Genomic DNA, 27,729 nt, shown 5'->3' on the forward strand with positions numbered 1-27,729 from the left:
CGCTCTAAATTCGCAGGTCCGAGGCGGAGAGTCCAGTCGTGCGCCGTTATTCCTTTAACTTCCGGTTTCCGGCAGTCAGAATAAGAGCACCTCCTCTGGAGGGACGCTATTTAGAATGTGTTCACCCGTCAAATGTGGGTGATGGAGCGACAGTGATAGCATGAGTGTCGTCTAAACTCTCCTACCGACGGAACTTTTCACCTCTTTCCGCTGCTGACAAGCTTTTATTTTGACATTTTCCCTGAAGGACGAGCGGGTGAACGTGAACTTGACGGAAGATTGGTGTGCGCGCTCGTGTGAGATGGAGACAGTGTGTGTGAGTTCGTGAGTGTGTGTCACAGGGGGGGAGACTCAGTGTTTCTGCGACGTGAGCAGGGACCGGCTCAACTTCGGCTGCAAGTCCCGCTTCCATCTTCCACGCGTCCATCTCTCGGCGAACCTACCGCGGTGTTGCGCTCCTGGGGCTGTGACGTCACCAGCAGGTGGTTGTTCTGGAGACTCAGGTGAAGAAGTTTTATTCGTGATGACGTCAGTTGTGTCAGTTACTGTCACACGTCTGTGATGGACGGCGGACGTGATGTGATAGTTGACTCACCAGGTGCTGTGTTGTGTTGTGGTTGTGTGACAAGCAGGTGTTGGTCAGGTGGTCCGCTGACTGACAGGATGCTGCTGAGCTCCTCCCGCCACAGCGCCACCTGGAGGTAAGAACTTCAGCGCCATTGTTGTTAGACTCCACCAACTGACTGATGTTTGTCCACAGGTGTTTTCTCCTGTTTCTCGCCTCGGCCACTGTCCTGCAGGTAAGTTCTCCTGGTCACATAGTTACTTTATTAAAGCTCACTCACTCACTCACTCACTCACTCACTCACTCACTCACTCACTCACTCACTCACTCACTCACTCACTCACTCACTCACTCACTCACTCACTCACTCACTCACTCACTCACTCTCATAGTAACTTAGGCAATCTTTATCTACTCAATCATTACTTAACTCACTCACTCAGTCATTCACTCTCTCACTAAATGACACACCCACTCACTAACATGCTTAGTCAATCATTCATTCACTCATTAACTCACTCACTTACTCACTCACTCAATCATGTACTCACTCACTCACTTACTTAATCATTAATTTACTTACCTACTCACTCACTCTCATTCATTCTATCACACACTTAATCACTCAGTCACTCATTAACTCATTCTCTACTCAATCATTCACTCAATCATTCACTCACTCACCTACTTACTCAATCATTCATTCTCTCACTTACTCATTAACTTTCTCACTTACTCACTCAATCATTCATTCTCTTACTCACTTGCTTACTAGCTTACTAACCAACTAATTCACTTACCCACTCAATAATTCACTCACTCATTCACTCAATCAATAATGTATTCACTCACTCACTCACTCACTCACTCACTCACTCACTCACTCACTCACTCACTCACTCACTCACTCACTCACTCACTCACTCACTCACTCACTCACTCATTAATTAACTTACTCACTCACTCACTCACTTAATCATTCATTCACTCAGTCATTCATTTACTCATTCTGTTACTCAATCATTCACTCAATCATTAACTCACTCACTCACCTACTTACTCAATCATTCATTATTTCACTTACTAGCTCACTCTAACTCATTCCCTCACCCACTCAGTCACTCATTTACTAATTTTTTCATTTACTTACTTACTCACTCTCTTACGCAATCATTCTCTCACCTACTTACTCATGCAATCATTCATTCATTCACTCACTCACTTATAAACTTTCTCACTCACTCACTTAGTTACTCATTAACTTCCTCACTTACTCAACCACTCACTCACGTACTAGCTCACTCACTCACTTATGCAATCATTCATTTACTCACTCACTCACTCACTCACTCACTCACTCACTCGCTCGCTCACTCACTCACTCACTCACTCACTCACTCACTCACTCACTCACTCACTCACTCACTCACTCACTCACTCATTCACTCACTCACTCACTCACTCACTCACTCACTTACTTACTCATTTACTCACTCAATCAGTCACTCACTTACTAACTCAATAATTTATTTGCTCAGTCAGTCACTCAGTCAGTCACTCACTCACTTACTTTTTCAGGACAGCTTTGTTGATGTGTCTAGAGGACAGTTGTATATATGTGCATAGAGTACAGTTGTGTAGATGTGTGTATATGACACCTGTGTAGATCTGTACAGAGGAAAGGTTTGTAGATGTGTGTAGAGGACAGTTGTGTTGATGTGTGGAGAGGGCAGTAGTGTTGATGTGTGTAAAGGACAGTTGTGTAGATGTGTGTAAAGGACAGTTGTGTCAATGTGTGTAGAGGACAGTTCTATCAATGTGTAGAGGACAGTTGTGTTGATGTGTGTAAAGGACAGTTGTGTAGATGTGTGTAAAGGACAGTTGTATCAATGTGTATAGAGGACAGTTGTATCAATGTGTAGAGGACAGTTGTGTTGATGTGTGTAAAGGACAGTTGTGTAGATGTGTGTAAAGGACAGTTGTATCAATGTGTATAGAGGACAGTTGTATCAATGTGTAGAGGACAGTTCTATCAATGTGAAGAGGACAGTTGTGTTGATGTGTGTAAAGGACAGTTGTGTTGATGTGTGTAGAGGACAGTTGTATCAAGTGTAGAGGACAGTTGTGTAGATCTGTACAGAGGAAAGGTTTGTAGATGTGTGTAGAGGACAGTTGTGTTGATGTGTGGAGAGGACAGGATTGTTTAAACAACCATTGTGATGATGTGTGTAGAGGACAGTAGTGTAGATGTGTGTAAAGGACAGTTGTAGAGTGTGTAGAGAAAATGTGTGTGTAGAGGACAGCTCTGTGTAAATGACAGTTCATTCAGACTGTGTAAACGGCATTATTGTCGATGTGTGCAGAGAAAAGGCGTGTGTAGAGAACAATTGTGCAGATGTTTGTAGAGGACAGTTGTTTTAATGTGTGTAGAGAACAGGTTCGTATAGAGGACGGTTTTGTTGATGTTCGTAGAGGACAGTTGTTTAGATGTGTATAGAAAAACAGGTGTGCAGTGGATAGTTGTGTCAATGTGTGAAGAAGACAGTTGTGTCGATGTGTGAAGAAGACAGTTGTGTCGATGTGTGTAGAGGACAGTTTTGTCGATGTGTGTAGAGGACAGTTGTGTGATGTGTGTGAAGGACAGTTGTGTCGATGTGTGTAGAGAACAGTTGTGTCGATGTGTGTAGAGGACAGTTGTGTCGATGTGTGTAGAGAACAGTTGTGTCGATGTGTGTAGAGCATAGTTGTGTCGACGTGAGTAGAGGACAGTTGTGTCGATGTGTGTAGAGGAAAGTTGTGTCGATGTTTCTAGGGGACAGTTGTGTCGATGTGTGTAGAGGACAGTTGTGTCAATGTGTGTAGAGGACAGTTTTGTCGATGTGTGTAGAGGAAAGTTGTGTCGATGTGTGTAGAGGACAGTTGTGTCGATGTGTTTAAAGGACAGTTGTGTAGATGTGTGTAGAGGGCAGTTGTGTAGATGTGTGTAAAGGACAGTTGTATCGATGTGTTTAAAGGGCAGTTGTGCTGATGTATGTAAAGGACAGTTGTGTAGATGTGTGTAGAGGACAGTTGTGTCGATGTGTGTAGAGGACAGTTTTGTCGATGTGTGTAGAGGACAGTTGTGTGATGTGTGTGAAGGACAGTTGTGTCGATGTGTGTAGAGAACAGTTGTGTCGATGTGTGTAGAGGACAGTTGTGTCGATGTGTGTAGAGAACAGTTGTGTCGATGTGTGTAGAGCATAGTTGTGTCGACGTGAGTAGAGGACAGTTGTGTCGATGTGTGTAGAGGAAAGTTGTGTCGATGTTTCTAGGGGACAGTTGTGTCGATGTGTGTAGAGGACAGTTGTGTCAATGTGTGTAGAGGACAGTTTTGTCGATGTGTGTAGAGGAAAGTTGTGTCGATGTGTTTAAAGGACAGTTGTGTAGATGTGTGTAGAGGGCAGTTGTGTAGATGTGTGTAAAGGACAGTTGTATCGATGTGTTTAAAGGGCAGTTGTGCTGATGTATGTAAAGGACAGTTGTGTAGATGTGTGTAGAGGACAGTTGTGTAGATGTGTGTAAAGGACAGCTGTATCGATGTATATAAAGGACAGTTGTGTCGATGTGTTTAGAGGACAGTTGTGTAGATGTGTGTAAAGGACAGTTGTGTCGATGTATTTAAAGGACAGTTGTGTCGATGTGTCTAGAGGACAGTTGTGTTGATTTGTGTAAAGGACAGTTGTGTCGATGTGTGTAGAGAACAGTTGTGTCGATGTGTGTAGTGGAAAGTTGTGTCAATGTGTGTAGAGGACAGTTGTGTCGATGTGTGTAGAGGACAGTTGTGTCGATGTGTGTAGAGCACAGTTGTGTCGACGTGAGTAGAGGACAGTTGTGTCGATGTGTGTAGAGGACAGTAGTGTCGATGTGTGTAGAGGACAGTTGTGTCGATGTGTGTAGAGGAAAGTTGTGTCGATGTGTCTAGGGGACAGTTGTGTCGATGTGTGTAGAGGAAAGTTGTGTCGATGTGTGTAGAGGACAGTTGTGTCGATGTGTTTAAAGGACAGTTGTGTAGATGTGTGTAGAGGGCAGTTGTGTAGATGTGTGTAAAGGACAGTTGTATAGATGTATTTAAAGGACAGTTGTGTCGATGTATGTAAAGGACAGTTGTGTAGATGTGTGTAGAGGACAGTTGTGTAGATGTGTGTAAAGGACAGTTGTATCGATGTATGTAAAGGACAGTTGTGTAGATGTGTGTAAAGGACAGTTGTGTCGATGTGTTTAGAGGACAGTTGTGTAGATGTGTGTAAAGGACAGTTGTGTCGATGTATTTAAAGGACAGTTGTGTAGATGTGTGTAAAGGACAGTTGTATCAATGTATTTAAAGGACAGTTGTGTCGATGTGAGGTAAGGACAGTTATGTCGATGTATGTAAAGGACAGTTGTGTAGATGTGTGTAGAGGACAATTGTGTAGATGTGTGTTGAGTACAGGTGTATGTAAATGACAGGTGTGCATTGGATACCTCTCTTGGTTGACGATGATATTATGGGACAAGAGTGTTTTCTCGTCCATCAACTGACAGGTTGAAGTATAAGAGAGACAGAGACTGTTGTGAACAGTTGTGTTGATGTGTCTGGAGAACATGTGTGTAGAGAAAATGTGTGTGTAGAGGAAAGCTCTGTGTAAATGACAGTTCATTCAGACTGTGTAAACGGCATTATTGTCGATGTGTGCAGAGAAAAGGTGTGTGTAGAGGACAATTGTGCAGATGTTTGTAGAGGACAGTTGTTTTAATGTGTGTAGAGAATAGGTTCGTATAGAGGACGGTTTTGTTGATGTTCGTAGAGGACAGTTAGATGTGTATAGAAAAACAGGTGTGCAGTGGATAGTTGTGTCAATGTGTGAAGAAGACAGTTGTGTCGATGTGCGAAGAAGACAGTTGTGTCGATGTGTGTAGAGGACAGTTGTGTCGATGTGTGTAGAGGACAGTTGTGTTGATGTGTGTATAGGACAGTTGTGTTGATGTGTGTAGAGAACAGTTGTGTCGATGTGTGTAGTGGAAAGTTGTGTCAATGTGTGTAGAGGACAGTTGTTTCGATGTGTGTAGAGGACAGTTGTGTCGATGTGTGTAGAGGACAGTTGTATCGACGTGAGTAGAGGACAGTTGTCTCGATGTGTGTAGAGGACAGTAGTGTCGATGTGTGTAGAGGACAGTTGTGTCGATGTGTGTAGAGGAAAGTTGTGTCGATGTGTCTAGGGGACAGTTGTGTCGATGTGTGTAGAGGACAGTTGTGTCAATGTGGGTAGAGGACAGTTGTTTCGATGTGTGTAGAGGAAAGTTGTGTCGATGTGTGTAGAGGACAGTTGTGTCGATGTGTGTCAAGGAAAGTTGTGTCGATGTGTGTAGGGGACAGTTGTGTCGATGTGTGTAGAGGACAGTTGTGTCAATGTATGTAGAGGACAATTGTGTCAATGTGTGTAGAGGACAGTTGTGTCGATGTGTGTAGAGGACAGTAGTGTCGATGTGTGTTGAGTACAGGTGTATTTAAATGACAGGTGTGCATTGGACACCTCTCTTGGTTGACAATGTGATATTTATGGGACAAGAATGATTTCTTGTCCATCAACTGACAGGTTGAAGTATACGATAGACAGAGACTGCAGATGGACACGATCAGACAGACAGACGAGACACACACACAGACTCAGATGGACAGATAGCAACATTCCTGCTGCTGCTGATAAAAACGCCTGAATGAACTGCGTTTGCTCAACAACACTGGAATGTCGCCTGTAAAACAAACACTAGTGCATGATGGCAAGCTGTTCTCACCCAGGCCTCACCCAGTCCTCACCCAGTCCTCACCCAGTCCTCACCCAGTCCTCACCCAGTCCTTACCCAGTCCTCACCCAGTCCTCACCCAGTCCTTACCCAGTCCTCGACCAGTCCTTACCCAGTGCTCACCTAGTCTTATACTGCCCAAACTCAGTACTCACCGAGTCCTTACATTGTCTCCACCTAGTCCTCACCCAGTCCTCACCCAGTCCTCACCTAGTCCTTACAATGTCCTCACCTAGTCCTTACACTGTCCTCACCTAGTCCTTACACTGTCCTCACCTAGTCCTTACACTGTCCTCACCTAGTCCTTACACTGTCCTCACCTAGTCCTTACACTGTCCTTACACTGTCCTCACCTAGTCCTTACACTGTCCTCACCTAGTCTTTACACTTTCCTCACCTAGTCCTTACACTTTCCTCACCTAGTCCTTACACTGTCCTCACCTAGTCCTTACACTGTCCTCAACTAGTCCTTACACTGTCCTCACCTAGTCCTTACACTGTCCTCATCTAGTCCTTACACTTTCCTCACCTAGTCCTTACACTGTCCTCACCCAGTCCTCACCTAGTCCTTACATTGTCTTCACCCTGTCGTTAACCAGTTCTCACCCTGTTCAAACTCTGTCCCCACACCATCATTTGCCTTACCCTTTCTTCTGTCCTCTCAATAAAAACTCTCACAGATACACACACACACTTTGATTCGTATCTCACATCTGTCTCAATCACACAACAAAGAGTGTGATTGTCACTGATCTTATCAGGTCAACACACACACATTTGTTATGTTTACATATTCACAGACAGTACATTAAAGTGGAGAAACTTTGACCCAACTCACAAAGGTCAGAGGATTCTGCTGAGGTTTCAGCAGCAGCGCTGCAGCAGAACCGCTGTCAGGGCAAAGTTCAGGGCTCAGGTGTCAGGGGGCTTCAGTGGGCCATGTCCATGTTCACATCTGTGGGAACATTGCTTCTGTTTCTTTGTTCCATTTGAAGAGTGACACCGGTGCTGAACCTGCCTTAGGCAGAACCTGACTTTGTGTAAGGCAGAACCTGAAGTGATGATGTCATAATTTCTCTGTCTCCAGGGCAACCCCTCAGAGCCGTGTGGAGGACGAGATTGTTCCACCTGTAGGTGCGAACCGGCCAAAGGAGCAAGTGTGAGTGTGTTCACCATGTTTGTCTGGATGTGACTGTTGAAATGTGTTTGTGTATGTGTATGTCTACTATGTGCCTCAGTTGTCTATATACGTGTGTGACCATGTGTGTGTGATGGGATGTGATCAGTGTTTGTGTAGTTCTGCTCTGTCTTTCTCCTGACTCACTCAGATGTGAAAATCACTGAGACAGAAGCTTCTACACAAAGCTGTGAGGGACACACACACATCATTACACACACTCACTAACATATAGACAGAAACTTACTTCTAGACCATAAGAATCCTGTCTAGCTCAATTTTTTATCCTCTTTGATAGAAATGTGGTTCTTATTATAAAACTCTTTCCACCAGGGTTCCCCAGGTGTCCCTGGGCAACAGGGTCCACAGGGACCCCCTGGATTCCCTGGCGCAGAAGGGTCTCCTGGAGAAAAGGGTAAACGTGGGCAAGAGGGTCCTTCTGGGACTCCGGGACTGAAGGGCGACCTGGTAATATCATATAACAACATGGGTGACGTTTTAGAAAGATCGATCTTCTGACCATCTAACTTTTCCTTTCAGGGAACAGTGGGTATTCCTGGTTTTCCTGGTTTAAAGGGAATTCCGGTGAGATTCCTGCAGTGTGAATATTTCCCTTCTCCTCTGCCAAGAAAGTAAAACCTCTCTTTTTTACCTTCAGGGTCACCCAGGGCAAGCTGGTGGTCCAGGCTCTCCTGGTCTTGATGGATGTAATGGAACCAGAGGAGTCCAAGGTGACCCAGGATCTCTGGGAGAGTGGGGGCCGGATGGGGAACAGGTTAGAGCCCACAATATTTCATAATGATCCAACTATCTTAATGTTCTAGCACAGTCGAGGAGCAGGGTTTTTTTTTTTTTTTTAAAGATTGTTCCTGTGCTTGAAATCTATTGTTTTAAACACCAGGGTTTTCCAGGATTGAAGGGAATTGCAGGAGATCCTGCAATCTACTTAATCCAATATCCAGGCATACAAGTAAGTAACCAGGGGTCTGGGGGACACACCACTCTTGTTCAGACTTACTCCATGGGTTTCAGTGATGTGGCCATCACATATGTGCATATACTGTATATGCAACATATGGTAGATCTAATTGTTGTCACATGACAGTAGGCTGAATTCACAAGACTGTAGCTTGATTTCACACTTATATCACACCCAAGCTAGCTGTTGAGAACAGTACTAGTTTGTTCAGGAACCCGGTTGTTTGATTCCGACTGAACACAACTTTTCTGATAGGGGGACGTTGGTCTGTCCGGACTTCCAGGTGTACAGGTAAGTCATTTTCCAGGGGCAGCTACTAGCAAGATTGCAACATTTCTCATGCTGTCTATCTGCAGGGTGTTCAGGGTCTTCCAGGTCCTCCTGGCCTCCCTGGTCGTTCAGGTGAAGATGGTTTCAATGTGAGTAAAAAGGTTATTTCACTTGTTTCCGATGTTGAGTAACCCCATTTTCTGCCCAATTGGTCTTCAGGGTCTGCCAGGTCTTTCAGGTTCCAGGGGTCCACCAGTGAGTAAAACTGACATTTTCATTGTAATCGATTGATTCGGTGTCTCAATCCTTGCTGAGGCACACATAATTCAGGTTGCTGTTATAGCTCAGTCCCAATTCTACAAGCCATAAATGATTTTACTCCAAACGTTCCATACATCAACACACTTGGATAATTTATACCCTCAAGGTCAGAGATGGTGTTTATACCAGAGTCCAGTTCCTGGCATAGAGACATCTACCCAAATTCCTTCCTCACACATAGCAGACAAATAATTTCAGCATTGATGTAGTTTATTGTATAATGCTTTAACATGTGGTTAAGTAAATTTTAAAAACATAATTTAATTCAATACTTATCCAACACTAACATACACACTCCTTTTCTTTTGTTTCTTTTCAGGGACAGAAAGGTCGATCCCTGCCCGGACAGAAAGGGGATGAGGTACCAAAGTTCTAGACCATAAAAATCTTTGGCTCACGTTTGGATAAACTAACTAGCTCTGTCCTGCAGGGGGATCAGGGTATTCAGGGGCCACCAGGGCCATTTGAGTATGTGGACCCTCCTGAAGACCTGTACATCAAAGGAGATCAGGCAAGTCTTATTTTCTGCTATGTCCTATCATGTCCTAACATGCTCTGATCTTGGGTTCTGGTCCACTCACCAGGGTTCACCAGGGATTAAAGGCACGTGCGGTCCTCCAGGTCTGCCGGTGAGTCCAGGACAGTTCGAACAGTGCTTCAGGAAATACACAGAAAAAAAGAGAAATGAGACTGAGTGAGTCTTTTTCAGGGTCTGGACGCTCTGGCTGGAATCAAGGGAGATAAAGGGATTTTGGGACTCCCAGGAACTCTGGTCAGAACCTGTTAAAACACTCTGTGATCAATAATCAGTTTGTACCACTCCTGAAACATCTTCTGGGGGGGGGGTTTAGGGTCTCTCAGGTTCACCTGGTCTTCCTGGAAACAAAGGCCCAAAGGTGAGTTGACAGATAGACAGACAGTGATTGGACTGTGTATTGATGGTATATGGTTTGGTAGGGAATTTTGGGAACTACAGGTCTCCCTGGTCTTATCGGACAAGAGGGACTCAAGGTAACGGTCTTGATCAAAGACAGTCAAGAATTTTCTCTATAGTTACAGAACTAACAATACTTTGTGTGAAGGGTTTTATGGGTGACCGGGGTCCCAAAGGTCTGCAGCAGATTTCTGAAGTGACACACACAGGTAACAGTTAGGCCTTCAGATCTGTTTTTATAAATATATGTTCCTGTATATAAACTAGTGTAAGTAGGGTAACTAGTTGATGGAATACTGGTTCACCTAAAAAGGAAACTTGTCAACTTCAGGCGATGTTGGGCAACCAGGAGCCCCAGGCCCTAGAGGACCTCCTGGAGATATGGGACAAATGGGAATCCTTGGTCCCCCTGGACCACCGGGCAGATCAGTTCCTGGTGGGAAACACACAATTCTGAACTATTAGTGTATCTTTTTAAAATTAGATGATTTACCGTTGAACCTGTCCCATCTCGTCAGGTCCTGAAGGAGTTGTGGGTTACTCTGGTGTTCCTGGTGTGAGAGGTGCCAAGGGAGACCCAGGACGAATGTTTACAGAGGGACTCACTCCTGGTGAACCTGGAAAGCTTGGTCAATCTGGACCCAGAGGTCCTAAGGGGAGACCAGGGACACCAGGTGCAAACACTTTTGCTGTGGAGCTGAATGGGATGGGAAGACTAAAAGAGACTTTCTAATGCCTTCAAGGTTATTACTGTGTTCCTGGAGTGCCAGGGGAATTTGGGGATGATGGAGAACAGGGCCCGTTAGGTGCTCAAGGTTTCCCAGGATTTAAAGGTATTTCTGTGTGACCCAAAGTCTGCCCAAATGGACCTCCCTGATGTATGACTCACTCTAGCCTCAGTGTACTCTCTAATGGGATTTCAGGTCATCATGGCGACTGCGCTTGTGGATCTACACTTCTGTTACAAGGTCCTAAAGGCCTTCAGGGATCACCAGGGTTGTCAGGGTTAGTAGGTCTCCCAGGACCTCAAGGAGAGCGGGGAGACGATGGATATTCAGGGGAGAGAGGAGAAAGTGGATCACCGGTCAGTGACAGTGTTTTTTTGATGGTCACTTATTAATGATTATTTTACTTTTTGTGGTGGTTCCTACAGGGCCTTCAAGGGTTTCCTGGTGTGACAGGGTTCAAGGGTCAAAAGGGAGATTTTATCATAGTGGATATTAAAGGTAAATATTTGTCTGTGTTCATGTGTAGCATCTAACAACCCTTTATTGCATTCAGGTATGAAGGGCAAACTGGGTGAACCTGGTACTCCAGGCGAACAAGGATTACCAGGGAGAAGGGGACTGAATGGCTCTCCTGGGATCCATGGAGACCCAGGACAATTGGTCAGTCTTTTGCAACCGGTCTATTCATGAGGTTAATCTAAGATGACCCCTTTTCAGGGTATAAGTCTGGTTGGCTACCCGGGAGATCAAGGATTTCCTGGAAACACAGGAGCAAAAGGTTTCAAAGGGCTCTCAGGCCCCCAGGGACCAGGTGTAGAAGGAGCGATAGGAGACTATGGTATCACTGGCCCTCCAGGACCGCCAGGGTTTCCTGGACCTCCTGGGCCTAAAGGAGTTAATGGTCAGTCACATTCTGAATCAAATTCAGAGAAAATCTAGACCCTCTAAATTAGGGACTTTTTGCAGGAGACATCCTACCTTGTGTACCCAAAAATCCGGGGCTACCAGGAGAAAGAGGGGACCCCGGCATCAGAGGTTACATGGTCATCTGAGACTAGGCCGATCGGTTGTTGAGGCTCACATGTCTCACCCTCTACAGGTTTCCAGGGTCATCCGGGTCGGTTGGGTTTCAGAGGCATCACTGGGCCAGATGGCCTAAAAGGGAACAAAGGCGAGTCTGGAAATCCAGGACCAACTGGTAGACCAGGTAGGAGCATACAACTTGCTGTTACTCTCCAAAAACCCTGGAGACAAAAACATCTCTTCTCCAGGGCCACTGGGGTTTGTTGGGGACCCTGGAGAGGAAGGACCTGAAGGACTCAGCTACAGTGGAGAGGCTGGTGGGCAACACATGCACACACATGCACTTACACACACATTCACACTACAACACTCAAACACTCCAATCTATACCAGGGTCGCGGGGCCGACCAGGTTCGCCAGGACTAAGAGGACCTGCTGGTGAATCTAATGTTGGACCCCCTGGACCTATTGGCTTCCCTGGGTCAGAAGGCCTTCAGGGGCCTAAAGGGGTCCCTGGGATTCCAGGCATTGATGGGCTACCTGGTAAATCCATGACACCCACAGCTTCAGGATGTAAAAAAAACCTGCAATTTAAAATTATATTGTTTAGGGGTCCAAGGTCTACCTGCAGCCAAGGGGCTAAAAGGCCAAAGAGGGATCAATGGTGCACAGGGCATGCCAGGGGCTCCTGGACCAAAACCTGCGTTTTGTGAAGCAGGAGGTCCTGGTGCTCCAGGAAATGTAGGCCCACGAGGTCCAAATGGGGCGCCTGGTAGGTTGTGAGACACTGTGACCAGTGTTTTCATCAGCACCTCTGAGTCACAGTTCCTGGAGTCAGTGCTTGTTTTTTATGTGTACAGGGTTTGTAGGGGAAAAGGGGAATGCTGGAGAACCTGGTCTTCCGGGTATCGGACCTTCAGGACCTGATGGTGAATCAGGATCTCCAGGTGTCCCTGGTTTTCCTGGATTACAAGGTCCATCTGGTCCCAGAGGAGACCCTGGATTACCAGGAGTTGATGGTCCAAAGGGTGAACAACACATTCAAGTTTTACAGGATCAAAGTCAGGAAGGAAAATTAATCAGGTTCTTTGCTCAGGCTTAGAGGGTTTGGTTGGCAGAAGAGGAGATCCCGGGGTTCAAGGGCAGAGTGGACTCCAAGGAGTTCCAGGAAGGCCAGGAGAGATAGGAGACCAAGGAAAAGATGGAGCAACTGGATATGAAGGATCAAAAGGAGAGAAAGGTAAAGGCTGGGGTTGACACTGCCAATGATGGTTAATTCTGCTGGGATTCTCACATTCCATAGAATGTCTGACAACCAGTTTGTCTCTTCACAGGGTTGAAGGGGTCTCCAGGCCCTGAAGGTGAAACCATTTTTATTTCTATCAAAGGTCAGAGAGGGAAACCTGGCCCAGTGGGCTTTATCGGGTTTCCAGGACCACGAGGTTTGTGAAGTGCCTGATATTATTTGAACAATCCACATCCTTGTACACAACTAAAGTAGAATAATCTGGATTTAGTAATGCAATTTTTTTGCAGGAAATAAAGGTGTGAATGGTGCAGCTGGTCAGTCTGGTTTTTCTGGCATTGGTGGGCCTGCAGGTCAAATTGGTCCCCCGGGAGTCCCAGGATCTTATGGTAAACCCGGGCCACCAGGATCAGTTGGAAATCCTGGGCCACCGGGCCTCATTGGATTCCCTGGCGAGACTGGAGATCCAGTAAGACCAAAACAGACTGATTCAACCAAACATGGACATGATCATGATGCTAAAAAGGAATGTTGTTTCTCATAAATGTTATTTTATTTTTTATTTGTATTTAAAGGGCGACTTTGGATGTCCTGGTAAGATTGGTGAACCAGGCCACCAAGGATGTCCTGGGCCTAAAGGTAAGACACAAACCTGCTCTTTCCCTTTTGATTCGAGAATGTATTTGAGGTTTTCTTCAATCTACATTTTTGCATGAAGGTGCAATTAACAAAACTCGGTAGACTACATAGCCAGGTTCATGCTGGTCCCAATTATTTGTTCAGTATAGGTCTTTTCTCCTAACAGGTGATAATGGAGAGTCTTTAAGTTGTTCTGGTCCACCTGGAGACAGGGGTTCTTCTGGAGACTTTGGCCCTCCAGGTGATACTTGTCTTGTTTCTCATTATACCCTCCAAGTCTTAGTGAAGCTGCAGTTGTTAACCTTGGTTTTTTGGAACTTAGGCCCTATTGGAATTTGTGGCGAGCCAGGAAGGCAGGGCTTTAGTGGACCTCCAGGTCGAAAAGGATGTAAGGGAGATTTGGGCCTACAAGGAAACCCCGGTCCACCAGGTAGAGTACAGACATTAGACCAGGAGATACTGATTTGAGGCAACAATCGGTGCAATCAGTTGTTGTTTTGTTGTACTTTTTCAGGGGTTATAGGTCCATCAGGTTCCAGAGGCCGCCCAGGTGTTCCTGGTCTTCCAGGAAATGCAGGTGTTGATGGTCCTGCTGGTCCCCAGGGTAGCCCAGGTCTTCCAGGTAAGGCAAATTCACCTTATTTTTTATACTTTGATGTGAAGTTCAAACTTTTCTCTCAATCCATTGGCTCAACAAGGACCACCTGGACCTCTGGGACTACATGGACTTGATGGACTTAAAGGGGTGAAAGGAGATATAGGCACCAGAGGTACCATGCCTACAAATTTTACTGAAAATGGGCTGATTAATTATGCTTAAATCGTTAGGTCTCGGAATACCAGGTCCAAGCGGTCCAACAGGCCTTCCAGGAGATAAGGGTCCTCCTGGACTCCCGGGTTTCCCAGGTTTATCACAGCCAGGACCATCTGGACCAAGGGGTAGTCCTGGTCTTCATGGTTTGTTTCCTATAGTAGTTACAACTGTTTTTATTGTGTGTCTGATGACCAATTTTCACTTTTTATCATTTGAATTAAGGTCCAGAAGGGGCTCTGGGAGAATCGGGAGTATATGGGACTGATTGTAAAGACTTGATTCCTGGGTTTCTTGGTTATGTTGGTGCTCCAGGACCAGATGGAGAACCAGGTAAGGGTTTAATTAGCAGGATAACTATGAGTGCTCATTAAATATAAATTCACTCTGGAAACTCACTTACAGGGGTAGTGGGAAATACTGGTCTGCCGGGATCCAACCCTCCAATACCAGGTGATAATGGAGACAATGGAGACCTCGGATGTCAAGGACAGAAAGGTGAACTTGGATTCACAGGGCAGATAGGACTGCCAGGAATACCTGGTAATCGCGGAGTTAAAGGTAAGGAAATAAAACAGGAAATCTATAAATCTGTCAATTTGTTCAAGCTCCTTCAGTGTTGAGCTCTCTTTACAGGATTTCAGGGTCCAATGGGATTGATGGGATTACCTGGAAACAAGGGGCCAAAGGGTTACCCTGGTACCTCTGGTCAGCCCGGACTAAAAGGCTTTGTTGGCCTGATGGGTCCTAAGGGAGAAATGGGCAGAGTTAATGCTTGCCCCACCTACCTTCCCCCATCTAGAGGACCTCCAGGACCCAGAGGTCTGCCTGGTACAATTGGACCTGCTGGTTTGCAGGGAAGCCTGGGTCTTAATGGGCTGAAAGGTAAATGCAATGCTTTCAGACACAAATAAATTCACTAAATTCTCTGTATGTAATCCAGACATTCTTGGATCCCGGTCTTGAACTTGTTTGCATGCTTTAGAAGCGTTTGTCAAACTGTGTTTGCTATATCCAGGAAGAAAAGGTGATGCTGGATACCAGGGACCACATGGCACTCAAGGACCACCTGGAGAAACTGGAGATTCAGGAAGTCCAGGCCATTTGGGGGAAATTGGATTTACTGGAGCCAGAGGTAAGCTGTTAGATTTGTTTAGCCGCTTTCAAACTGGAATCTAGACTCTTCAGGCTTTTACTATGTCCCTGAAGTGAGTGAAGATAATTTATATTATTTTATCTTTTTTTTGTCCATTTGTCAGGTGACCCAGGTCAAACCGGAGACCGTGGACTGCCAGGGCCATCTAAAATCCTAAACTCTGGCTTCTTAATAGTAATACACAGTCAGTCAACGACAGTGCCGTCATGTCCAATGAACATGAAGGTTCTGTGGACCGGATACAGTCTACTTTACCTGGAGGGACAGGAGAAGGCCCACACACAAGACTTGGGTAACCTTTCTACAGTCTAGTTTCAGATTTGCTTTTTCTGCAACCTGTCCTTAGTTTGTTTGGCTTATTTTCAGGTCAGGCTGGTTCCTGCATGCGGGTCTTCTCCACAATGCCATTTTCCTCTTGCAACATGAGAACATGTTCATACGCAAGCAGGAATGACAAATCCTACTGGCTTTCTACTACTGCTGCAGTTCCAAGTCTGCCTGTGGTGGGCACCTCTATTGGAGAACACATCAGTCGCTGTGCAGTTTGTGAGGCACTGTCATCCCCTGTAGCACTACACAGCCAGACTACCAACCGACCGGAGTGTCCCCCCTTGTGGTCAAGTCTCTGGTCTGGGTTCTCTTTTCTAATGGTAGGTTGACCTGACACAAATGAGCACACATGTTGGCGTGTCACATGTGGTAATATGTGTGTTGATGATGTCTGCAGCATACAGGTGCAGGGGATGAAGGAGGTGGGCAGTCCTTGACCTCTCCTGGTAGCTGCTTGATGGACTTCCGGGCGCAACCCTTCGTGGAGTGCCAGGGGCCGCGAGGAACTTGTCACTACTTTGCCAACATTTACAGCTTTTGGCTGACCACAACGGACAGTGTGACCTCAAATTCGTCCACCACGCTGAAGGCTCCCTGGCGGCAGCGCGAGAATATTGGCAGGTGCAGCGTGTGCATAAAAGAGTGAGCTCTTCCCAGACTGCCGTTCAAGCACAACAGTCGTGTATACGACAACACCACTGGAATTGTACAAAACATTTTAGCCGGTTAGACTTTTTTTATTTTCTACTTTTGTGTGTGAAAATCCAAAGAGTGATTGAGTGGTCGCTTGGTGACCGAAAACTTCACAGTTCGAACCCAGCACCAAATGTGTTTGTTTTCATGTGTTGCTGAGCATTTACCAATTGATCGATGTGGATTTGTTTGGGTTGCTGAGTAAGTTCTGCATAATGGGAGCTGGCAAACTTCTCCTCCCCCCTCTTCATCAAGCCACACCTATTACTTGTGTCCAATCTTGCCCAACTAGACTTCCATGTCCAACTGACTCTGAGGAACCTTGAAAGTGTGTTTTGCTGTGTTTCTCCATGGGCTTTCTATAAGGCATTTGAGCAACAACAGGTCCGCCAGTCCAATAGCCTGAAGACAAGATGGCATTACCAGGTGCAGAAACAATAAAAGCAAACACAAATTTGACAAGAAAGCCTTGGACACATCAAAGGTAATTTGGTTTGACGGTGAGAATCACTGTTAACCTGCAGATGTTTGCTTTTTTTTTAGGGTTGATAGATGATTTGCCAACATATACAGCTAGTTGGTAACCTTGAGGCTTCACTTGCTGTTGTCCTGTAATGTTGCATAGTCAAGCTCTCAAAAGAACTTATTTACACTTTTGTCAATTGAGTGGCACAACAAGACACACGTTGGGTTTGTTGACCGGACTGTCATCGCAGGAAGAAGTCCTGATGTCAGCAGTCTTTAGGCCCAAGAGTCCTGGGGGACAAGAAATGAAGACAAAGATGAAGTCAGCACAGTTAAAGGTCATAAGATCTTCTGGCAAAAGTATTTTTAGCACTATGGATCCTTGTTCTGGTTCTTGTTCTTTTTCTCTCAGCTAAAAGATATTTCACAACAACTAATTTCTTTTTTACTGTGAATGTTGTGACAATATTTATTCACTCACAAGTGCTGAATTTGATTGACAGGCAGACCCCATATCCAGTCACCTGTATCGTTGCATTTGCGTGTCTTTAGGACAAAAGTGTCGACAATCTTTCAATAAATGGGTCTGCAGACCTGTGTGGAGCTGTTGGTGGTTAAAGTTGGATCAAGAGGTCAACATCTTTGCAGGTTCAACTCTCCGTTTACTCTGGAGTTTCATTTTCTTCTGCTGCTGTGTCTATTCAGTATGGGAGAGGCTCCTACATAAGAAATGAGTATTGTTTTTGCACTTTACAGGAAGGTGACTTTCACAATAAGATTGTGATGTGAGACATATCACTGAGTTTCCATTTCTTATTTAAAAAAAATAATTCTTGTGGTAGTGACAGTGGATCTGTTTAGACATCAGAAATATAAGAGTGTGTTTTGCTGCTGTGAGTTAGATGCATGTGAAGTGTCAAAAACATACTTTATTTCTTTGCTTTCCATGGCGTCGAACACAAAGGTCACATTTCTCTTTAAAAAAAAAAGTTTCAGTGCAAGAGACGAGCAGTCTGTGTTTCCACGAACCACGGCCATAACAAATCACATGACGCATCGAGACACTGAGCTTTTCCAGTAACACACTTCCTGTCCTATACCAACGGTGAGGAAGTAATTTCATGATTTAAAGGGGGCGTCACCTTTGAACCCGCTGTGTGTGTAAGAGCGAGGGCTTTAATCTAGGCTGGTCACATGACCCAGAGACTGTTGATGTTCGGATGTTTCCATGAGTTCCCAAAGTTAATCCTGTTTTCCATGACGACAACATGCCAAAATAGACTCAATGTAAAATAGAATCTGTCATAACGAAACCTTCATCTTTCTCTCAAACTGTACAAAAGACAACAAATGTATCCTCATCTACGTTTGTGCTACAACAAATTTACAAAACATCTGATAGAAAACTCAGAGAACACAAGTGTGCTACAAGGCCACGCCTCCCTGTGCTCTGATTTGACGATTATAGATCAAGTGCAAGTTCCTAACAAGTGCGATTGTTGCCAACCCATGACAAATCTTCTGATTGCTTTGACCTCCATTGTGATGTCGGCCACTTCAGATGGCGGTGTCCCAGACGACGGTTGACTTGCCAGCAGTGGCGCCATGTGGGGCCAAGTAAGGGGGCGGCTGCCTCCTACTCCAGCTGGGCAGGATGGGCATGCTCTCTTGCTTGCAGAGGTTCTTCTCGGGCCGCTGACGGGCTTTAATCTCCCGACACAGAACCCGCTTCCTTTCGATGATTTCCATCATAGTGGCGTCGCCACAAAGCCACGGCATCTGAGGGTGGAGCAAACCTGCAGATCAATCTCTCACACAACACCTGTTAATCATGTTCTGCTTCTTGGGCAAATGGTTGGGTCCACCAGCTCAAACCAAACTGAGACCTCCTGGTGGTATAAATGCGAAGTGCAGTAAAAAGGTTTTGCTCGTTTCATTCTGTAGTAGTTCTTCATATTTCGAAGTAATCGATTTGTTTATTTATTTATTTAAGTTTGTCCTGGAAATGTATTGTCAGCGATAAGGGTTTTCCGATAACAGGATTTCATTTTCATCCCTTCTTAGTTTAATTGTTGTTGTTTGTTGAAAAATCATCCCATTTAAGTGAAGTCAAAATAAAAGTCAGAAAAGCAGATTTTATTGGAGAGAAAAAGCGGAGACACCAGGAGAGTCATCGCACACACATCAATTAAACCTTGGTCCAGTTTGTCTTTCTGAAGATGACATTAGTGAAGCATAAGCATTTAAAAATTTAGTGTGACAACAGTTTAAGTTCGTAGATGGAGAGTGAAGTTTGTGATGAATGGATGTTAGTTTAGCATGCTTTTTTACCATCCCTGTTGACCTTGATACTTTTGTGAGTTAGGTTAGTTTGTGAGTTTTACATTTTAATTGGAAGGGTTAGGTTTGCATGCTAGGTTATCTTGTTCGTTTAACATGTTGCTCTAGTTTGTTAGTTTAGCTTGCTAGTTTAGTATAGTATTAAAGCATGTTAGTTTAGCGTGGTACTTTAGCATGTTAGTTAAGTGCGCTGTACATAAGTGTTAGTTGCTTTGATAGTGAAACGGTAAGTGTTAAATAGTTATTTTTTACTTGACAGTTTTATATTGCATTTGTCCATATTAGCTCGTCAGATGTATCACAACTTCTATTCCTCCATCAGTACTCTGTCGCTCAGCGAAGCTGCAACCTGAGAGACGGACAGGTATGACAGACACATTAACAGACAGGTGAGACGTTCAGGTGTATGAACAAGCCGGACAGGTATGTAAGTACCTGGCTGAGCACGGGGTGGTCCTGAGGGTGACGCTGTGGTGTAGCTCTTGGTGAAGGGACTCCTGAAGTGGAGGCAGATCGACCTAGTTTACACCCAGACTTTGCCTCTGTGAAAGATGATAAAATGTTACAGAGTTATATTTAGGACTACAGTTAGAAGCCAAACTCACCAGACCCAACCATCATCATAGTGGGACTGACAGAATGCCGGCCCATTCTGCTGGACACCGGACTGGACCGTCCCTCCATGTCCCGGTCTTTACTGTCCGGCCGGTTGCGCCTGCAGTCTGTGGAGTGAAGTGCTGAGGTATGGCTTTTGTACTGCAAGTATAGCTTCAGACATTCATGTCACTAGTTCTGCTGTAGCTCTACAACTTGGTCCTCATTAATTCAGTGTCACACTGAGGAGTCACCATTATATTGATTGCTTTGTTTATATCTATAACCCTTCCTTACTTACCGTCACCATCTCGGCTCCTCCTCCTGTCACACCCTTTCTTCTTTACTGCCCGACTGGAGGTGAACAAGTTGTTGAGGTCTTCTAATGGACTTGTTGGTGTCTGGGGGCGCATGGAAATGTTTTGCATGGATCCGTGTGAGGAGCTGGAACCAGAGAACCTCAAACCGTCCTCCTGGACCCGATGGGAAGAAGAAGAGGAGCGAGGGATGCTTCCCCCTCCCATCAAAGTGTCATAGGGTGGTGGTCTCTTTAGGCTCAAAGGTGTCAGGCAGCGGCCCATGCTGACTGGAGATGGACACGCTGATTGGCTGCGAGGGTATCCGTGTCCACTGTGGGCAGAGCCAGAGGACTTGTAAAGGGTGGAAGGCAGAGGCGGAGCCGAGGACCGTCCAGATGCGGTGATTGTTGGAGTCCCGGATGTTTCTCTTGCATGTGTTCGGTCCCTTTCTTTGCGGTGCGATGAGACTTGTGACAATTCACCACCAGCACCTGACTTGTTGAAAGAAGCTTTGTCAATGACGGGCAGCTGGGCGACCTCCAAAGGCGTGAGTGGGGACTCATCTGAATTTGGGGAACACTGAGCAGGTGCTGAGGGGAAGACCAGAAGAGGTGGACGTGGCGTCAGGAGGTTGGGGAAAGGTGGCGGGATGTCACACAGAGACCCGCGAGTCCCATAAGACCGAGAATCTGGAAGCAACATGGTGGTTTGTCCTGACATGTCCAGTCGTGGGTCTTGTAGAAGGTCCTCTAAAAGTGGGTACTTCATCTCTTCGTACACCGCCTCGCTCTGTTCGTCGTCCAAAAACTCCTGCTGACCCTTCAGCTCTCTCAGAATGTTCCCTACCATCTCAATGTAAACCGGTTCTTCAAAGTCCATGTTGGAAGTTCTGTCCAAAGACTGGGTGGTCTTCTTGTTGCCATGATTGCTGGAATGAGATTCATCAAAGGACATGCTAAGCTGGGTATTGGGGTTTCTCCTAGGTTTAGGGGGTGGTAACTTCCGGCAGTCCTCACCCGCTCGAGCTGAAGATGGACAGAGAAGCTTAAAGGAATACATCTGGACTTTGACCAGTGGCTCTGCTTGACTTACCGTCGGCTTGCTCTGATGTCTCCTGCGTCTTCATGTAGACCCCAGATACCCCACCCACCGCCTCAGAACTGCTGCTGAGTTTGGTGTTGGGGTCTCTCCTTGGTTTGGGAGGAGGTTGTTTTCGGTTCATATTAGAATCTTCTTCACCACCACCCACTGAGTGCAGAGACTGAGACCTGACGGTAAAGCCCTGGCTGGGGGGAGGCAGTCGGTCTTGGGGCGCTGGCATTGTCATGAACCCCATTCTGAAGTGCTTCCCAGAGTACGCAGCATCTGTTGCGCGGGCAACGTCATCCTCGATCCTGACAAAATCCACATCAGTACTCCAGACCACCAGACATGAAGAACTTCCTGGTGAGAATACAACACAAAAGTGTACCTCTTAATGGCTTCTTCCTGTCTTTTCTTCTTGTGGTGCTTCTCCTGTAGATAGGTCCAGTTGGTTTGGTTGCGAATGCGGTCGCTCTCGCGGGAAATGTCCGAAGCATTTTGGATCACCAGACCGTCGTAGGTCCGAAGTCCACTGTCCTCCACATACTGGAAGAACCTTCTGAAGGATGAGGATTCACCCGGTGACGTCATGACCCTGCTGAGACCTGAGGATACAGCAATATATATATATTTATATTATCTATATATGTTATATATCTGTTAAAATATGTTTTATAAATATATAAGTTAAGTTATTTCATAATAGTTATAGGTTAAGGTTTCTGATGTATAGTCAGAGATTATGAACATGCATTTATTCTGCTCCACACTGCGACAGGAAAATCTTGTTTTTCAATGACACCTGAATATTTTTGCTTTTAGGAGTCACATGACCTGCTAAGGCCAAACCCAGCTGTCAAATGAAGTGAGTCACGTGACCTTCAGGCAGTGACTCCCACAATCCACGTTTCCTTCAACAGAGATTGACCCCTCCCCCGTGCTAAAAATGGAACAGGAGTCAGCCGATGGTTGCCTAGCGACAGCAGCATCTCTCTGAGGAGCATGATGTCATGCTTCCTGGTACAAGGGAGGAGGGAAGGATGCAAGAGGAAAAGCAGAGATGAAAGACAGAGGTGGACACGAGAAGGTGATAAGTTGTAAACGTCAGCAGGAGAGGTGAGGATGGTGAGAGAAAAGAAATGACAGGAGGAGTAGAGGAGGAGACAGGGGAGAGGATAAGGAGAGCAGGAAGAAGAGAGGAGTAGTTCGAACAAAAAAAAAAGCAGATGTTTAAAGTTTGTGTAGGAAGGATGGCTATGATGAAGAAGAGGATGCGCAAGTAGGATAGGGATGATTAAGAGGAGGTGCAGGAAGGATGGTGCTGATAAAGGAGGTGCAAGAAGGATGATAGTGTTGGGAGGTGGTTCAGGAAGGAAGATGAGGATAAGAGGAGGTGCAAGGAGGATGATGATGTGGGGAGGATGATGATAAGAGGGGGTGCAAGAAGGATGGTGATGATAAATAGGAGGTGCAAGAAAGATGATGATAATAAAAGGAGGTGCAAGTAGGATGATGATGGTGGTAAAGAGGTGCAGGGAGGGTTAAGGTGATGAAGAGGAGGTGCAGGAAGGATGATAATGATAAAGAGGAGGTGCAAGAAAGATGATGATGATAAGAGGAGGTGCAGGTAGGATGATGATGGTGGTAAAGAGGTGCAGGGAGGGTTATGGTAATGAAGAGGAGGTGCAGGAAGGATGATAATGATAAAGAGGAGGTGCAAGAAAGAGGATGATGATAAGAGGAGGTGAAAGAACGATGATAATGATGAAGAGGAGGTGCAAGAAATATGATGACGATAAGAGGAGGTGCAAGTAGGATGATGATGGTGGTAAAGAGATGCAGGGAGGGGTAAGGTGATGAAGAGGAGGTGCAGGAAGGATGATAATGATAAAGAGGAGGTGCAAGAAAGATGATGATGATAAGAGGAGGTGCAAGTAGGATGATGATGGTGGTAAAGAGGTGCAGGGAGGGTTATGGTAATGAAGAGGAGGTGCAGGAAGGATGATAATGATAAAGAGGAGGTGCAAGAAAGAGGATGATGATAAGAGGAGGTGAAAGAACGATGATAATGATAAAGAGGAGCTGCAAGAAATATGATGACGATAAGAGGAGGTGCAAGTAGGATGATGATGGTGGTAAAGAGATGCAGGGAGGGCTAAGGTGATGAAGAGGAGGTGCGGGAAGGATGATAATGATAAAGAGGAGGTGCAAGAAAGATGATGATGATAAGAGGAGGTGCAAGTAGGATGATGATGGTGGTAAAGAGGTGCAGGGAGGGTTATGGTAATGAAGAGGAGGTGCAGGAAGGATGATAATGATAAAGAGGAGGTGCAAGAAAGAGGATGATGATAAGAGGAGGTGAAAGAACGATGATAATGATAAAGAGGAGCTGCAAGAAGTATGATGACGATAAGAGGAGGTGCAAGTAGGATGATGATGGTGGTAAAGAGATGCAGGGAGGGCTAAGGTGATGAAGAGGAGGTGCGGGAAGGATGATAATGATAAAGAGGAGTTGCAAGAAAGATTATAATGATAAAGAGGAGGTGCAAGTAGACAATGATGATAAGAGGAGGTGCAAGTACGATGATGATGGTGGTAAAGAGGTGCAGGGAGGGTTAAGGTGATGAAGAGGAGGTGCGGAAAGGATGATAATAATAAAGAGGAGTTGCAAGAAAGATTATAATGATAAAGAGGAGGTGCAAGTAGATGATGATGATAAGAGGAGGTGCAAGTACGATGATGATGGTGGTAAAGAGGTGCAGGGAGGGTTAAGGTGATGAAAAGTAGGTGCAGGAAGGATGATAATGATAAAGAGGAGGTGCAAGAAAGATGATGATGATAAGAGGAGGTGCAAGTACGATGATGATGGTGGTAAAGGGGTGCAAGGAGGGTTAAGGTGATGAAAAGGATGTGCAAGAAAGATTATAATGATAAGAGGAGGTGCAAGTAGGATGATGATGGTAGTAAATAGGTGTAGGGAGAGTTAAGGTGATGACGAGGAGGTGCAAGAAGGTTGATAATGATAAAGAGGAGGTGCAAGAAAGATGATTATAATAACAGGAGGTGCAAGTAGGATGATGATGATGGTAAATAGGTGCAGGGAGGGTTATGGTGATGAAGAGGAGGTGCAGGAAGGATGATGAATAGGTGTTTCCTGTGGGATGATAATGAAGAGGAGGTGCAGAAAGGATGATGATGAAGAGGAGGTGCAGGAGGGATAATCAGGAGGAAGGGCTCCAGGAGGGATGATGATAATGATCATCATGAAGAAGGATTATGAAGGGGAAGGTGCAAATGGGTTGATAATGGGGAGGAGGTTAAGGAGGAGAGATGGTGAGGAGGAGATACAGGGGGACTGACTATGAAGAGACAGGGAAGGTGGGGTGACGATTAAGATGAGGTACAGGAGGCGTACTTATGAAAAGGAGGTGCAGGTTGAGTGATGATAAAGAGGAGTGATGATAAAGAGGAGGTGCAGGAGGAGTGATGATGAAGAGGAGGTGCAGGAGGAGTGACTGTGACAAGGATGAGTGATAATGAAGAGAAGGTGCAGGAGGAGTGATAATGAAGATTGTGAAGAGGGGGTGCAGGAGAAGTTTGTGAAGATTGTGAAGAGGAGGTGCAGGAGAAGTGATGATGAAGAGGAGGTGCAGGAGGAGTGACTGTGACAAGGATAAGTGATAATGAAGAGAAGGTGCAGGAGGAGTGATAATGAAGATTGTGAAGAGGGGCTGCAGGAGGAGTTTGTGAAGATTGTAAAGAGGAGGTGCAGGAGGAGTGATAATGAAGATTTTCAAGAGGAGGTGTAGGAGGAGTGACTGTGACAAGGGTCAATGATAATGAGGAGAAGGTGCAGGAGGAGTTATAATGAAGATTGTGAAGAGGAGGTGCTGGAGGAGTGATTGTGAGTAATTGTGAAGAGGAGGTGCAGGAGGAGTTTGTGGAGATTGTGAAGAGGAGGTGCTGGAGGAGTGATGATCAAGAGAAGGTGCAGGAGGAGTGATAATGAAGATTGTGAAGAGGAGGTGCGGGAGGAGTTTGTGAAGATTGTGAAGAGGAGTTGATGGAGGAGTGATGATCAAGAGAAGGTGCAGGAGGAGTGATAATGAAGATTGTGAAGAGGAGGTGCGGGAGGAGTTTGTGAAGATTGTGAAGAAGAGGTGCATGAGGAGTGATGATGAAGAGAAGGTGCAGGAGGAGTGATAATGAAGATTTTGAAGAGGAAGTGATGGAGGAGTGATGATCAAGAGAAGGTGCAGGAGGAGTGATAATGAAGATTGTGAAGAGGAGGTGCGGGAGGAGTTTGTGAAGATTGTGAAGAGGAGGTGATGGAGGAGTGATTGTGAGTGATTGTGAAGAGGAGGTGCAGGTGGAGTGATGATCAAAAGGGGATGCAGCAGGAGTGATTAAGAACAGGATGTGAAAGGGGGTGATGATTATGATCTCGGGTGGAATTACTTCCTGTTTGGTATTTGACCTTCTAATCAGCCGTCGTTTCAAAATAAAAGTCGGCCGCCATGTTGGAGAGAGAGAGCCGCTGCCTAGTCATTTGACTCACCAGTAGACCAGGGACCAGCACCTACTCCATCCTTCTTCAATTTCTTCTTCTATCCTTCACTTGTTTCCTTCCATCCTAATAATGTCCTTCCGGTATATGTCCACCCTCACCTCCTCGTTTCTTTTTTCAGTGTCTCCTCCTTTTGTGTCTCGTCATCAGTGTCCCCCTGTCAGTGTCTTTTTTGTCAGTGTCCGCTCCTTTAGAGTCTGCTCGTCATTGTCTTCACTTAAGTGTCTGCTATTGAGTGTCTCCTTCTTCTATTAGTGTTTCCTCCTTCACTGACGCTCCTCATCTGTACGTCAGCTTTCAGTGTGTCCTCGTCAGTCTCTCCTTGTCATCGTGTCACGTCAGTTCATCCTATTTAGAGTTTCCTCGTCAGTGTCTCCTCAACGATGTGTCCTAGTCAGTGTCTCCTCACCGATGTGTCCTTGTCAGTGTCTCCTCACCGGTGTGTCCTCATCAGTTTGTCCTCGTCAGTGTCTCCTCGTCAGTGTCTCCTCATCGATGTGTCTTCGTCAGTGTCTCCTCACCGGTTTGTCCTCATCAGAGTCTCCTTATCGGTGTTCCTTATCCTTGTCTCCTCCTCAGTGTCTCCTTGTCACTCTGTCCTCGTCATTGTCTCCTTATCAGTGTGTCTTCTGTCAATGTCTCCTTGTCAGCCTGCTCCTCTGTGAGTTTGTCCTCGTCCGTCCTCAGCCGGGCGATGATGTCGTCCTGCAGCTCGCTGCGACTTCAGTGGGGCTCGTCGTCTGTGGTTATGCTCTCCGGGTTCCTCCTCACGCAGCTTGTGGCTGCAGACGTTCCTCACCGTAATAAACCACACTCGCTCACACACACACACACACACACACACTCTTCAGCCGCGCACACACACATCCCCGACTGATGGTTACCACAAGAAATAAGAGTCTGAAACCACGGCAACCTGACAGCATCCTAACACCACTGACTCCGCCCCCTACTGCAGAGAGAGAGAAAGAGTGAGAGAGAGTTTGTGTGGGTGCGTGTTCGAGTGTGTGTGTGTGTGTGTGTGCGCTGGGATGGATGAGTGGATGAATAGATGGATAGACGGACAGATGGATTGATGGATGAGTACATCAGTGGGCAGATAGACGGATGATGGATGGATGGATGGATGCTAGAAGAGTGGATGAAATATTATATTGATGGATAAATGGATGGATGGGTGAATGGATTAATTTATTGATGTTTAGATGCCTTGAGTCGACGCAGAGATCATATTATTAGATTAGATATGGCTTTATTGATCCCTTTGGAAAATTCCGTTGGGATGGAAGAATGAATGGCTGAGCTGATAAATCAGTAGATGAATGGCTAAGTGGATGGATGCATGGATAGATTGATGAGTTGATGGATAAGTGTATTGACGGATGGATGAGTGGATGTATGGATTAAATGATGTATCAGTAGATGGATAGATTTGTATGTTAAAGAATGGATGGATGGACAGATTGATGGACGGGTGAGTGGATGGATGCATGGATAAGAGAGTAGATGGATCAGTGGCTGGACCAGCATAAGGATGGAAAGAAGAGCGGATGGAAGGATGGATGAATGAATGCAAGACTCAAACATCTTAATGCGTTCATCAGAACAGCGGTGATCTAAATACGTCATGTGATCAATCGCACTCAAGTCACATTCTTCTGCTCACGTGCAGGCCAGCCTCATGTGTGC

At 45.7% G+C, this 27,729-nt stretch overlaps 2 protein-coding genes across 4 annotated transcripts; one reads left to right on the forward strand and one right to left on the reverse strand.

Annotated features, from left to right (window-relative positions):
• The first annotated feature begins 330 nt into the window (after positions 1 to 330).
• On the forward strand, positions 331 to 17,782 carry col4a4 (collagen, type IV, alpha 4). The gene is made up of 47 exons (XM_087795206.1): positions 331 to 503; positions 633 to 701; positions 761 to 800; positions 7,473 to 7,544; positions 7,896 to 8,030; positions 8,103 to 8,147; positions 8,221 to 8,337; positions 8,464 to 8,532; positions 8,797 to 8,832; positions 8,898 to 8,960; positions 9,031 to 9,066; positions 9,452 to 9,493; positions 9,563 to 9,643; positions 9,717 to 9,761; positions 9,842 to 9,904; positions 9,984 to 10,028; positions 10,090 to 10,143; positions 10,215 to 10,275; positions 10,398 to 10,502; positions 10,585 to 10,740; positions 10,810 to 10,899; positions 10,990 to 11,150; positions 11,220 to 11,292; positions 11,348 to 11,454; positions 11,512 to 11,695; positions 11,761 to 11,829; positions 11,894 to 12,001; positions 12,066 to 12,134; positions 12,211 to 12,360; positions 12,428 to 12,589; positions 12,678 to 12,845; positions 12,914 to 13,057; positions 13,152 to 13,259; positions 13,354 to 13,532; positions 13,639 to 13,702; positions 13,869 to 13,943; positions 14,025 to 14,132; positions 14,217 to 14,324; positions 14,401 to 14,472; positions 14,531 to 14,659; positions 14,739 to 14,846; positions 14,919 to 15,074; positions 15,150 to 15,398; positions 15,532 to 15,648; positions 15,773 to 15,961; positions 16,036 to 16,319; positions 16,397 to 17,782. Exons 2-47 carry the CDS (start codon positions 664 to 666, stop codon positions 16,643 to 16,645), a joined length of 4,983 nt encoding a protein of 1,660 aa, XP_087651332.1. The 5' UTR covers positions 331 to 503; positions 633 to 663; the 3' UTR covers positions 16,646 to 17,782.
• Positions 17,367 to 26,976, reverse strand: nyap2a (neuronal tyrosine-phosphorylated phosphoinositide-3-kinase adaptor 2a). 3 transcript variants are annotated; one of them, XM_087795208.1, is made up of 8 exons: positions 26,032 to 26,976; positions 21,862 to 22,078; positions 21,483 to 21,784; positions 20,393 to 21,415; positions 20,103 to 20,219; positions 19,933 to 20,039; positions 18,693 to 18,936; positions 17,367 to 17,448 (listed from the first exon to the last, which is right to left on the reverse strand). In XM_087795208.1, the coding sequence occupies exons 2-7, from the start codon at positions 22,062 to 22,064 to the stop codon at positions 18,715 to 18,717; spliced, it is 1,974 nt and encodes a 657-aa protein (XP_087651334.1). In that variant the 5' UTR covers positions 22,065 to 22,078; positions 26,032 to 26,976; the 3' UTR covers positions 17,367 to 17,448; positions 18,693 to 18,714. The 3 variants fall into 3 exon arrangements, with proteins under 3 accessions (XP_087651334.1, XP_087651333.1, XP_087651335.1); XM_087795207.1 differs by lacking the exon at positions 17,367 to 17,448 and having other exon boundaries at positions 18,069 to 18,936; XM_087795209.1 differs by lacking the exons at positions 17,367 to 17,448; positions 18,693 to 18,936 and adding an exon at positions 19,359 to 19,846.
• Between the last annotated feature and the right edge of the window lie 753 nt (positions 26,977 to 27,729).

The sequence above is a fragment of the Callionymus lyra genome, chromosome 7, assembly GCF_982586985.1.
Source record: "Callionymus lyra chromosome 7, fCalLyr1.hap1.1, whole genome shotgun sequence".
Lineage (NCBI taxonomy): Eukaryota > Metazoa > Chordata > Actinopteri > Syngnathiformes > Callionymidae > Callionymus > Callionymus lyra.